This window comes from Cyclopterus lumpus, chromosome 23, assembly GCF_009769545.1.
Source record: "Cyclopterus lumpus isolate fCycLum1 chromosome 23, fCycLum1.pri, whole genome shotgun sequence".
NCBI classification, from domain to species: Eukaryota; Metazoa; Chordata; class Actinopteri; order Perciformes; family Cyclopteridae; genus Cyclopterus; species Cyclopterus lumpus.
The window spans coordinates 8247005-8262004 of record NC_046988.1 but is presented as its reverse complement, the minus strand read 5'-3'; the positions used below and the strand labels follow the sequence as shown (position 1 = coordinate 8262004).

The 15000-nt window shown below is 41.8% G+C and overlaps 1 protein-coding gene across 1 annotated transcript in view; it reads right to left on the bottom strand.

The window, feature by feature from the left end:
* LOC117726340 (ninjurin-2-like) overlaps positions 1-2035 on the bottom strand; it is a 22415-nt gene extending 20380 nt beyond the window's left edge. Inside the window, exon 1 of the mRNA XM_034526565.1 lies at positions 1977-2035. Within this exon, the coding sequence (XP_034382456.1) occupies positions 1977-2000 (24 nt within the window). The 5' untranslated portion in view covers positions 2001-2035. The remainder of the gene's footprint in view (positions 1-1976) is intronic.
* Positions 2036-15000: the final 12965 nt, after the last annotated feature.

Here is a 15000-nt window from a genome sequence, read left to right as displayed (position 1 = left end):
CATTGTATTTGCAATACCAGTTGCAGGGTTCAGATTGTAAGGTGTAACATATGTATTTACAGTGTGTGGCTGGTATTGTCGAACTGTCTCCGGTTCTTACTCTCACACATATGCACCACTATACCTGCTTACATCCTAACTATAAGTACAGGGGCAACCAGCCATCCATCTGTCTGTAAAAACAACATTTTTAAAAAGATTTATGCGTAATGTAGTGATGAATGCATCAGTCACAAACTAACCGCTAGCGGCGTCTGGCGTTGACTTACAGGATGTGTCTCATGCTGTGAGAGCGGTTTCTTAAACACACGTGAAGGTGCATCCAGTCGTTTCCGCTCTTCTGGGTGTAACACATTTCTCTCTTCACATCTGCCAACATATAATTAAGGAAACGGGGTTGACATAGATGCAGACAGAACTTGGCAAAAACATTTTGAGCCGCGTGACAGATCACGAGTGTCATCGCTAGTGGCTGATGGTGACCAAATGGTGCTGTACGCTGTCAGCTGGTAATCTGTGATAGTTGGAGTCCTCGGCCTCATTACCATCATTAACGATCATCCATGTTATGCATGCATTTTAGTTTTACTGTAACAGTTGTCTGTATAGTTACCGTAGTCACTATGACACATTATCCCCCAACATTATATTTAAAAAGTATTTTCATGAATGGTAATAGTGTTGAAGTTCTCACTGATACGCACACGTGATTCATCGAAACACAGGATGGAAATTCAGGGATTGAAAGTAACCGCGTGTTTGTGCGTGTTCAGTTCAATGAATGAACAGAACCAGCATTCATGAGAGGTAAATGTGGGCGTGGTTAGCAAGAAGCAACCTTATTTGTGCAGCTATATAAATTCATGCTGCAACTGTCGTCCTGAGGAACACCACTATTGGGTAAAATTCAATACTTAAGTGAGGTTTTCGGTTTAGGTTTCATTTTATCCACAACCCTTATATACATAACAATATTTTGTGTGGATGGCCCTGATACATAACTCCGTCCACACACACACACACGCACGCACGCATGCACACACACGCACACACACACACACACACACACACACACACACACACACACACACACACACACACACACATAAACACAAACACTTGAGTAATAGCACGTTGTTCACTGGAGACTGTGTAGCTAAATATACTACCACTAACTGACAGCACTGCTGGTTGATGGGCAGAAACACTGCTGACCCTGACACTGATACAGAAGATGAATCGCAACAGACACCAGAGAGGGTGTGTGCGTGTGTGTGTGTGTGTGTGTGTGTGTGTGTGTGTGTTAGAGGGACTGTGCATTCCTATTAGTGAATGATGAGTCAGAGGATTAATTGAAGAAAGAAAGTAATGCAATACTTTTTTTTAAACTCAACTAAGAAAAACTACAAAATGTAATCTTTATAAATAGAACAAAAAGGCCTTAAAAAATGTTATGTTGAGAAAAAGATAGAAAAAGCATCTTCTCAAAACCCCAACCCTACCTTGACCTATTTTTATTGGCATTAGTGAGTCCCTGTTCTGTTGACCACTGGCTGCATTAGAGGACTTTATTAGCCTTTGCACCTCGGCCCTAATTGGTATTTGATGGATGTTGCGACCGTAACCTGGTCTCAGAATAGAGTACGGACACCCAGCCGAACCCAGAGAGCCGCACAGCAACCCTGTGATCCTCAGCTCTCACAGAGGCAGGACATACCGCAGCTCTGTGGCAAAGCTAAGAAAAGGAGCAGCAATTCAGAATCATGGATAGGCCCAGAACTGTGAGGAAGGGAGATAGAGTGAAGGGAAGAAAGGAAGAGAGGCAGAGAGGTAGGAGAGGCCACTGCCTAACAGACAGAAAGATGCATCTCTATTACGTCCATCACATTCGTCCTCCTGTGTCCGTCCCCTTTGTCTCCACCTGTCTCGCTCTCTTTTTTACACACAGTTTTCTCTCACTTTTTGGGTGCACTAACCTGCAGAGGGCCGCTGGCTGGCATGGTGGATCTCAGCGACGTCAGGTCGCTGTCTCGGCCCTGCTCCCCTCTCTCTGTCTTCCCAAGTCCCTGCATAATACGGCCCCGAAGCGAGCAAGCAACCAAGCACAAACACACTCGCACACTCGAGCGTTACCCCCACGGCAGCGAAAATGCTAATGCAAGGATGGCAGTGGTCGTTATGAAAAGAAATGACCCTGGACACCAGGCACCAAGCACCAAGCACCAGGCAAGGCCAGGGGGGACAGCCGAGGGACAAACAAACGGCTTATTCACCCCATCCTGGTCCCCCCCCCTTAACCCCCTCCCACCCCTCTTTCTCTCTATTCCCACTCTTCCAGCATGTCTATTTCTCCCACTATTCTCCACCTCCACCGAATTTAGGTTGTAAAAATGTTGGAATACAAAATGAACCATCACAAAAATAAAAGAAAAAGACAAATATTGCACAAGTGTGAGACTGTTAGCATATTTAAAATGAGTCTCGCCCCTCTCTATCACTCGATTTGAAGGACCAAACTGATGCATGCCAACTTGTGTCTATTTGTGCTTGTTTGCTCAACAAAAACATTCTGCTGTATTTCTGTTAAGTTAACTGAGGTCAGACGTCTTCTCGTAAAAGCACTGAGGCTCCTCTGTCAGGAGTTTACAGCTCTCTAAAACAGGGACCCCGGGCTCTGTAACAGGGACCCAAAGATGCCATGTGCATAGGAGCCCGGCCAACGGAGTTCATGAGACGGATATCTCAAAACCTGGACAAATGAAGTCAAAACTATCTGCATGGCCACACTACAGGTGAAGGAAATATATGTTTTGTACTTTGCTGAGAAGAGTTATCTTGAAATGTTACTTTCTTCATTCTTGTTGTTCTGAGTTTGTACTCGTGGTTGAATGCACTTATTGTAAGTCGCTTTGGATAAAAGCGTCAGTTAAATGACATACGTAATGTAATTAAGTCAGTGAAGTGACTCCGCCCACTCGTGAATACAACAGTATGTGTAAAACAAGCGTGGCCCGACTTGAACGTACATGTACCAGCAGTATTGGAAATGTGCTGGACACATAGCCTGCAGTGTGAGACTGGAAGAAGAATATAAAATGTTCTGAAAGATTAGATTAAAAGGGTGAATGGCCTTTTGTAAAAGTGAGGAGGGTCAGAAATGTGTGTCGGTTGGCTCTGAGGAGAGAACGACAGGGAGAGCCAGAAGTTACCTGTCGGCGTGGATGGAAAATACACTCCACAAACAAATACACACATGACACATATTTACACGTGAATTCCTTGAGTTTCTTAATGCAACACACACACACACACATACACACACACACACACACACCATCAACGCTTGACGGCACACATGCAGAGTAGTTTCTTTCCTTTCCTCTCTCTCTTGTTCAAATATGCACACATACAGTGTCCTGAGGGGGAAGGAGGTTGTCAACAGTGATTAAGCACAACACTGCAAGCTCATAATCCTGAAAATGATCACCTCAATGGCAGGAATTTCATTAGGTTAAGTGTACGAGAGCATAACACACACACACACACACACACACACACACACACACACACACACACACACACACACACACAACAAACCTTTGTCCCACTTTGTAAAGACCCATGTAGGCGCATCACACAGGGGTTACTGGAATTATTACAAAATGTATAGCTCACATCTATCTCACATAATGATATTGCATCCAGTCTCGTGGCCTTCTGCGATCACTTGACAGGATTAAAAAGCAGTGGAATTAATTTCTGTTTTTACCATGGAAAGTGCCTTTGAGTGCTCTTGTTAAGGTTTTCAACGACATCCACTTAAACACAGACAGTGGCAGAACTTCAGTCTCAGTATTACTAGATCTCAGTGGTGCATTCGACACGGTCGATCATGACATACTACTCGACAGACTAAAAGTCTGGGTAGGACTCTCTGGCGCAGCACTTAACTGGTTTGAATCCTACTTGAAGGACCGACAATACTTTGAGTCTGTAGCTAATTACACATCAGAGCTGACTAGGATGACATGTGGTGTTCCCCATGGTTCAATACTGGGGCCTCTACATGCTTCCACTCGCTCAGATTATGAAAAACAACAACGTGTGTTATCATAATTATACAGATGACACATAAATCTACGTAACTATATCGCCAGGGGACTATAATCCCATACAAGGGCTGGCTAAATGCATTAAATAAATTAACAACTGGATGTGACAGAATGTTTTTTCAAATAAAGATAAAACAGAAGTAATTGTTTTTGGTCCCAAGGGCGAACTATCAAAAGTTAGCGCTCAGCTTCAATCACTGATGTTAAAAACCACAAACCAAGCCAGAAATCTAGGTGTAGTTATGGATTCAGACCTTAACCTGAACAGCCATATCAAGACAATTACAAAATCAGCCTAATATCACCTGAAGAATATATCAAGGATTAGAGGATTTATGTCTCAACAGGATTTGGAGAAGTTAGTAGACTTGGCTACTGTAACGATGCGTTCACAGGTCTCTGTAAAAAGTCAATCAGAAAGCTGCAGGTGAATCATTACGCTTCATCTCGAGTCCTCATTAATACAAGGAAAGTGGATCACATCACTCCAGTTGTGAGGTCTTTGTACTGGCTTCCTGTCCAACAAAGAATTAACTTTAAAATCCTGCTGCTGGTTTATAAAGCACTGAATGGTTTGGGGTCTTAACACATTTGTGATCTGCTGCGACCTTATGAACCATCCCGACCCCTCAGGTCGCCTGGGACTGGTCTACTTCCTGTTCCAAGAGTTAAAAGTAAACATGGAGAAGCAGCGTTCAGTTTTTCTGCTCCACATATCTGGAACAAGGTACCTGAAAGCTGCAGGCTGAGACCCTCAGAGACCCTCAGAGACCCTCACAGACCCTCACAGTACCTCAGAGACCCTCACAGACCCTCACAGACCCTCAGAGACCCTCAGCTCCTTTAGATCCAGATTGAAGACGTTTGTTGTTGCCTTTAATTGAACAAGATTCAGGGATATCTATCAATTTCTTCATCTCACTTCTGCATTTTATTTCTGCAACTTTTATTCTATTTCTTGCTTTTTGACTGTTTTAAATGTTTTAATGAATGTTCTTAATTGTTTTTAAATCTTGTTTTCTTTTGCATTATGTGTTGATGCTTTTAATGGTTTTATGTGAAGCACTTTTAATTGCCTTGTTGTTGAAATGTGCTATACAAATAAACTTGCCTTACTTTTTAAAGTATACAAATATAATGTATAATAATAATGATTATTATTATTATAGCTTAAAATCCATTAGCCCCAAAACCTGTTTAAAGCACGATCTATTTACTAAAATAACAGCAAACCAACATAAACTGTCCACACCTTGAATACATCCATGGCACGAGCACAAATATACAGAACAACATGTGCATTCAAAACTCAAAACGTGGACACAATTATTTTGTCGTATTCATTGAGAACGCAGCTGCTTTCTATTTTCTCTCCAATGGATCATGTGTTTAAGCTCTCCTCCAGCTTAGAAGCAGAAACGTCTGCCTTTTCACTTCTTTTTGTGGTTGTTGTTTTTGACATATTAACAAGCTTCCAGGAACAGGTCAGCTGACGCTATCAGAGAAGTTATTTTGTCTTTGTGGTTTTCCAAAATTACACCTTGGCCGCCTCTCAAGGATTCAGTGGCACACGGTGGACCATTTGACTCCTGTGCGGATTGTTGGACTATTTGAGCAGAACAATTAATCCCTAAATGTGAGGTTAGAAACAAACCCTCCTGCCTGAGTGTCTTGAGTGTACAAGAGTTACTCAACCAAAACCTTCTCACTGTTCTGTTCCTCGAAACAGAGAGTCTTTAGAAGATGCCAGACACAGTTTGCACAGATTTCTTCTCCCTAGAAAAAAAAAAAAACTAGTTTGAGCTACCCCGCCCACACACCTTGTACGGAGACTTAACGGATGAGGTTTTTGACAGCTAAATGTGTTCTGCTGCTCTGGAAAAGGTTACTCAGGTTCATAAACCTCCGTAAACACACTGAAGGTGAATCGATACTGAGGCAGGTGGTTCATTAAGGCGGTCTTGATTATTGAGTATTGTGTGTGTTTCTTAATGTGGAAGCTAAAACAAAAGCTGTCAAGCCCGTACCTGTAAATAAAACCCTTCTTCTCCTCTTCATGTCGCACTTTTACTTGACTGTAAACAGTGTTGCGAAACACTCACAAGACCTGCAACACAGGCTTTTTGTTTCATTTGTGTATGGAGGATATTAATAAGAGGGCCGGAGTGGATATCATTCTCAGGCGCGGAGTGTTTCATGCCTCAGACAAGCCCACATTAGTTCACCACCCATAGTGGTGAAATAACCATTGTTTTACTGTTCGTATCGCCATTAACATGACACATCCTGCCTGAACACCCTTAACTTATGGGCTCATGAAGTGTCTCCAACTTTGGTGGCATCGCTACGTGCCATTTTGCATTTAGCAAAAAAACACTTCATTTGTATACGTCTGATGCCACAACGCTGCACAATTCCTCATCGTCAGCTTTTATAACTTCTTTTTTTATTCTGGTCTTTTCAGCTCTCTCTTTCTCCATCTTGTCTTTTTAATCTTTCTCCCCTGCATCCTCAATTGAGACTTGCTCTCGAGACTTGGATGGACCTTTTCCAAATGACTTAAAATCAGCTGTGGCAACGCGTGACACTGTGTAATGATACTGAATGGGACTGTCTTTGTCATTCTGTCTCTTTGTTATTCTATCATTCTCATTCTCTCTCTCTCTCTCACACACACACACACACACAGATAGGGCTTCATCAGTACCAGGCTGCGCTGACCTCTCGCTTTCTACCTCTGTCTGTCACACACACACACACACACATGCACAGACAAACACACAATGACCAGACAGTGCCAGTCTCTCATTCTGGCAATAATAAAAAGGCCATTTATGCCCTAAGAATTTGTATCATAATGATGCAAATACATACACACACTCACAGACACACACACACACACTCGCTCAACAGGTGATCCACTTCAAAGTGAGCAGAGCGACTTTGCACATCTAAGCATCTGATAGCAGCTGATATGGTTATCAGGCCAAACACTCGTATGTAAACACACTTTGTCACACCCACATTCACATGCAAACACACACAAGTGAAGGCGCAGGGTACCGTGGGACCTGGGTGGAGCTAAAACAGCACAGTTCAAAATGTTTCACTGACAGGCGTGCAGGTGCACATGTGTTCTCATGACCTGCAAAGTCAATAAGGGCTAATTATAGCTGTCACACAAATCGTGCTCGAGGGCTCTCTCGCTGCCATTTTGAGCCCTTTATGCATATTCTCCATAAGTCCACATTCCTGCAAACTTGGCCTGAGGGAATCACCCACTGTCCATGGCGTTGTGATGTTAAACGTGGGGATACCCGGGGAAGCCCAGAGGTATTGCATATTTAAACAGAAACGTTACCATAAAGGATTTAAGATGGTCCATAAAAACTCTTGAAATTCGAGGAATGCAAACATAGGCTGCAATAAAAATCTGGTTTATTCATCAACCATTTCTTTTCATATTGATTATTGAAGCTGTTTCGACAAAAAGAGTAAATAGACAAAATTGACAAAAGCCTCCATCTCGTAAGGCAAGAGCCCGGAGGAAGTTAAAATCACGAAGTAAGAACATAAAACTACAAAAGGATTTGGGAATATAATATTCCTAGTATGTTTTCAAAAGTGTATAATCAGCTGAAAGGTTTAGAATGAACCCTTCATATCTTCATATGGAGCAGGTCCTCTTCATGTTGCACCGCCATGTTCCTACGGTAACTCAGAACGGACAAACCAAACACCGGCTCTAGCCTTTTGCTCTTTTTTCGTGACCTGAAGGCCACCGTAGTTCTCCAACACTCTTGTAAAACTGCAGTGACGTGAGCCGCATAGTGCAAGCCGGTGCTAACACCGGCCGTCGTCTGACTTCCGTTCTTCGCACTGTTGTCATGGTGAAGGTGGCGAACGGTGTTACCATGGTTTCGCACTCAGCAGCTAACGCTATCGCGGTGAGCGGAAGGGCATTCAGTTATAATAATAATAATCCATTTAATTTATATAGCGCTTTTCAAGATACTCAAAGACACTTTACATGTTATATTATACACCGTAGACACAGCTACGGGGAGCAATGCAGGGTTAAGTGTCTTGCTCAAGGACACATCGACTAGGGCGGGGATTGAACTGCCAACCCCCTGATTGAAAGACGGGCATGCTAACCACTGACCCATAGTCACCCCACTGACCCAGTTATCATACCCACGCCGCCAGATGCCACCAAACCCCACAAACTGTGCCTTTAAGGTCTTGATACAAGACTTGAGAAGTCAGGACGGCTTTGAGGAAAAATGGGTCAACAACTGATTCTTGCGTATTTAAGAGTCTGCCTGGACCCCAACTGCACACATTACATAAGGCGAGAACTGTAGGGCAGCAATTCATGGAGATTGAAGGTGCTGCAAAGGACATTTGAATGATTCTGTCATTGCGGGAGGGCTTTGATAAGAAAACAAATGTAGTCACACATGCACAAAGACGTGCACATGCATGATACTCAACCATGGAGAAATACAATGCCTCGTTTTCCACCTGGCGCATTCATTGAAACTGCTTTTGTTGCACTCAAAATTACTACAATTTCAGCATCAATATTCTTCTAAACATTACACACAAATACACACACGCACGTACGCACGCACGTACGCACACACGTACACACTTGTTTTCTTGTGGCTGTAAGATGATTACTTCCCAGGAAAACACAACTTATTTTCCTGGGAAACAGGAAATTAGATTTTTAAACAAGGACTGCGGTTAGAAAGAAAAACTGTGTGCTCCCATTATTTGTTGTCATTCTCCCAATATATTATTATTAGTCATTTTTATCCACCTGTTGAATGCCTCTCTGCACTTTTTATCTGGTTAAGTACTCACCTGCACATCTTCCATTCACAGATTTTGCACTCTGCACATTTATTCTAACAAAATGTAGCTACTGTGTATTGGAGGAAACAGCTGCCGACTGAAAGGTTGAGCATATTTTATTATTAACGACATTTCAAGACTATTATGGTGATCATGGTTTGGACAATGTGGCTTTGTATAAGTGCAAAATGTATTCTACAGCTTCACGCACATACACACACACACACACACACACACACACACACACACACACACATGCACATAATGCCCCCCGTAGTCCATGAGTCCCCGCAGTTATTTTCCTCAAAGAAAAGGAGTGCATTTTTGGTTGGAAATCCCTCAACCATAAAGTAGTTCTTAAGTATAAGACGCACCAATAGGATTTGATTATAATTTGTTCCCCATTTCAGCTGTCTTAACATACCCAACCCCATGAGGGATTTCCGAGAGGTAAAAACAACAAAAGTTCTAATTTGCGGTTATCGTTTGTCCAACAGGCAAGCAAATTATATTGAACTCATTATAAGAAGTTTGAACCATGGCCAAACAAAGCCATTTCTAATAGGGCCAGATCAAAGTATGTCATGTCCCTGTTTTCTTTAATCTCCATGTTTAATCACATTTGTCTTTCTCTCCTCTCCCCCACTTCTTCCCCTCTCTTCTCTCGTCCCCTCCCCTCAGGCATTCCCTTCTTATACAATTACACTTGCACAAACCACCATGTCATATTTAACCTGCTCCTCGCCCCGCAGGGAGAGAGACCTCATTTATGTTAATTGCCTCCAATTTGGAATACGATAGGGGGGGGGGGGGGTGAGAACCAGTGTAGATACATTTTTCCCTGAGGAGAATAATGGGTTTCTACTAGGTCGGTCTCGAGAGAAATATGGAACTGCAGAGCAAATGAGAACTTTTTTTCAATAAGATCAAGTGAAGTCTGTCAAACCTCCCCTCTGGACTCTTTAGTGACACGATCTGGTCAAAAGATGTACTGCTGAGTGCTGTGGCACTGATCTCCATCCTGTACAATACCACGACAAATAGGAACACATATAATATGTTATGTTGCCTCAATCATATTATGCATACTTTGGATGAGCCACTGCATATCCATGTATAAACCCAACTCGTGTATTATTACTATAAATGCAATTGTTGCGATATTAAAGCGAAGAAAAACTGATTGAACCCACGCTTAAGATGAAGAATCAGTGGGTGCACAGTGATCAAACCCTGTATCAGGACCACTGGGAATGGACCAGTGTGAGACAAAACGTTGATGGTCTGCATTCTCAAGTACTTTCTATTCTCTGAGACTTCTCTCAAGAGGCACACGCTCCAACGAAGTGCAACCGCGTGTGACACAGAAGGGAAGTGACCGCTTCACTGTTGCAACATGAGACCTTTGAAAACATCCTCTGACACACAGAAACATCCCGCTGACACTCCAGCACACACACGCTGAGTTACTGGCATACCAGTCATACCTCAAGTGATGAGGCTGTTGTCACATACAGGAGGAAGGACAAGAGACTCAGACGGCACTCAGCCAGCTGCTTTGTGTGTTCAATTAAGTGGTTTCCTCCTGTGAGAAGCTCTTTGGCGTGTGGGCGCGCGTGTGTGTGTGTGTGCAGAGCAGAGGTGGAATGACGCAACGTGAGAAGTCACATCTGAGTCTCTGAACAAGTGTAATGACGTTTCCTTCATTGTCTTCACGGCAGCAGGTGCTTTGACTGCTTCTCCAGCTCTTTTGAGTTGTCCAACGTCAATTCGTTGCTTTAGTTTGATCAACGAATCATCTCCCTCAGCAACCGAATATATGGCGATGATATATTAACTATTCAGAGGTAGATGAATTTAAGTATTCTAAATAAGCAATAAAATACAGTAAAAAATCCACAATAGCTGAAATATTATACATACAGACATAATAACGTATAACTATTAAAGTAACTGAAATTAAATATTATATATATAGGCATAATAACTTATCGAGGAGAATAACTAATTTGATGTCAGCTGTTCTGTGTAATGGCTGAGATGAGAAAGACAAGGGGGCGAAAAATAATGTGTTTGTCAAAAGATTAATTACACGAAGGACAGTCCTGGTTTAGATTCTCAGAAGGAAATATAGATTTGACATTATTATCATTTGCCTGATCTGAGTTTGGGTATGTTCTCTAACCTGCTGTGGCTTGTTTGTAAAGACACATTCCCAGTGAGCCGGGTCAACAAAGGGTTAAACTTAGTCTTTAAACAGAAGAGACGATCTGTCAGTTCTCTAACCTGTACACACACACACACACACACACACACACACACACACACACACACACACACACACACACACAATGGAACCATCAAGCGTTTGATATTCGAGGACAGGTTTCAACAGAAAGATCTCTGGAGACACAAATCTAAACTTCACCCATCCAGAAGTGATCACAGCTGAAGTTTTGAGGACGAAGTTGCTTGATATAGAACAGCACACACATGTTGCCTTCACACCCCTTGTTTGCATATTTCCCCTGTGCACTTTATTGATCATAGTCTTTTGCCTGACCATGTGTGTGTGTGTGTTTGTGAGAGAGCTTCAGAACCACAAGCAGACATGTATGCATTCTCTTAACATGCAAACAACCCACTGTTAGTATCACAAACTGTGCTACAGCACTTCAAACAACCTCCCCCCGTAAATTTCATATACTGTATTTTGAACCGATCGGGTGATGTTCAGCCACGGAGAAGGTCAACGAAATGCAAATCTGAAGAGAAAATGTGTTATTGTTATCACTGAGGCGTGAAGATAATATGTTACAACATGTTGTTTTGCCACCACGTTTCTTTGGAAATCACAAAATCCATCACAGTGTTCTGTGGAAGAGTTTTGATGACAGCGTGCAGAGAAAGATGAAACCAGGCGATCAAAGGGGGAGGGGCTTGAAATGTCCCTCTTGGTTTATTTCTCCAAGCCTCCCAAGTCAGTGAGTGAAAGCTTATGTTGTCAGAATCTCTGAGCTAATGAAATCCAGCTGTTTGAGTTAGTCACCACAGCCAGAACAGTTCTTCCCTTCAACATAAAGGTCCTGTGACTGACTGCAGCGTGGACGGCCATTAAGGAATTCCAATTGACTCAAAAGCTATTCAAAACATATGGATTTCAGGCATTACATTGACATCCACACTGACTTGTAGTACAATGATTGCAATGCTGGAATAAGCTTCAGGTTTCTCCGAGATTGTTCAAAGACATAAGCCAATGACGGCCAGCTAAAAATTAGCATCTTTACCAGCAAAGTGTGATTCACACTGATATATTCTGCTGTGTCGGGCGCACGGATATTCACAGGGAGCCGAATCTGTCTTTCAGGAAGTTGAGATAGTCAAAAGGTTAAAGGAATAGTTCAGTATTTTGTGGAATTTAGCTTTCTTGTCAAAAGATAGATCAGAAGATAGTTTTTGCTCTCTCTCTCTCTCTCTCTCTCTCTCTCACACACACACACACACACACACACACACACACACACACACACACAGAGATACACACTCCATATAATTTCATAATAATCCATACAGAAACCTGTGTGAGGTATAAGACTGAACTCATGACCTCGTGTTCCTGCCGTCAGGCTGATAAACATCGGAGTAGCTCAGAGTCGCTATTGAAACGTCCACAGCAGCTCTTTATCATTCCAGGAGTGTTTGCTGATTGCGTAGCAGCAATACTGAGAAAATGATCTCGCTATTAACAGTGGGAGCTCAGATAAGAGCCATATTTGATAAGATAAGGTTTCACAGCTCATTGGCCAGAGTTGATTTTATGCCATAGTGGCTGTTTTTGCAAAAGTGAACATTAAGATATGAGGTTTTGACCAAAAAGGCCATTAAATGGGCAAACAGGTGGGCCAGCTGTGCATGTAAAAGTCCTCACAATTTCATGGGAAATTAGTCATTAAGAAAAAGAAAAAGGAATAGTGTCAAGCCTTCCTTTTGAGAAAGAAAACGCGGGTTCTGTGCCAACATACTGTAGTTATATTGGAAATTATTTTGGAACCCACTTCAATTTTGCCAAAATGAAAAAACAATTAACTTCTAATAATGCAGGCATGAAACAGTTGGATGCCTGACAGGATGTGAATAGGTCTCAGGTCTGTTGATTTATTTCTTCACAGTGACGTCAGTGAGAGAATGTTATGCTCCAATCAGGGGATCCCTCCTTGGTGTGTTTTCATTTCAAGGGCCTTGGTGTAAAATTGTTTGGACCCCTGCAGTCAAACAGGAAGTCCCACGGAGAAAAATGAACAATAGCGTAAAGGAACTCTTCCTCCTATTTTAGGACGTAGACTTACGTGTAGGAGCAGGTTAAAACCATTATCCTGGTCTGATGCTCATTGCCAGAGGCGCTGCAGCTCAATGTCAGAGTGTGTAGATCGAATACAGACCAAAGGTTGTATTCTAAACTGTGGGGATGTCCTGATGTGCACCGACTTTCACCAACTAGGGGCGACTGTGGGTCAGTGGTTAGCAGGTCTGTCTTTCATTCAGGGGGTTGGTGGTTCAATCCCCGCCCTAGTTGATGTGTCCTTGAGCAAGACACTTAACCCTGAATTGTTCCCTAGCGTCTACAGTGTATGAATGTAACATGATTGTAAGTCACTTTGGATAAAAAGCGTCAGCTAAATGACATGTATTGTAACTAAAAACAGCCCATGATGATCTCATTAGATATTTTCAGGTTATCCTTTTGAAAACTAAACTAGAGAGCAAAACAATATCAAGTCAAAAAAATGACATTTTAGGAATGTCAGACTCATTGTAATACAAAATACACACACGCACATGCACACACACACACACACACACACACACACACACACACACACACACACACACACACACACACACACCACACTCACACACACACACACACACACACACACACGCACACACCACACACCACACACACACAAGCATCAATCAGAAAAGTTGACTGTGGATGTGTCAAACGGGCTCAGGATACTGGATTCGAGTTTACGTCTGCTGGCAAATGTATGTCAAGACAACCAGAATAAGCCAAAGTGCTTCCGGTTTGATCTTTCAACATAACATTCCTATTAATTAAAGCGAAGCAGCCTTTCCTCCAAAGAGCCCAGTTTCACTTTAGAATAATATACGTCTTACGATGGTAATTATTAAAATGCAAATATTTATATTTATATATATATAAATATATATATATATTTATATATATATTTAGGGAAACCATATCTATACATTTCAATAGAAAGATATTTTAAACAATTACTCAGTGAGTAAATTATGGCAGTTTCTTGAGTCAGAAAATAATTTGAGTTTGGAAATGTAAAAGAGTAAGTAGACTTAAACAAAAAAAGAACCTGATTAGTTTGAACAAAATTAATAAATAAAAGTCATAAACTACGCACAGTGAGCAATTATTATATATATATATTTTTATATAACTATAGTTTATATAACTATAGTTTATACATATAACACTGATGTTTGAGAGCTCACAACTCTTTGACCAAACCCTAAAAAAAAGGTGAGAAATATTTCCTCTACTTCCTCTGCTTTGTTTGTTGGACACAGCAGGGGCACAGCTGGATCTTTGTTGGATCAAAGACGGCTGTCCGAGCTGTCCTCAGTGAAATATTAATAACAGAGGACAAATAAGAGGTGTGGCACAAGTAAATAGCGTGAGAGCTGCTGCAGGATGTCCTCAAAAACACCCATGTGGCCTAAAACAAATGTGATTATGTATTCCACATAAGCACTATTCTGTTGAGTAGATTGAACTCACTTGGGTGGATTTAATGTGACTACATTTTCAGTCGCTGCCAGTGGTGGAAAGTACATTTACTCACCGAGTACTTTCATTTTACTTTAGTATTTCCATTTGATGCTACTTCTTACTTCTACAAGTCAGAGAGAAATATTGTACTTTTTACTGCACTACAATAATTTAATAGCTTTTGTTACGAGTTACACTGCAGACTTAGATTAA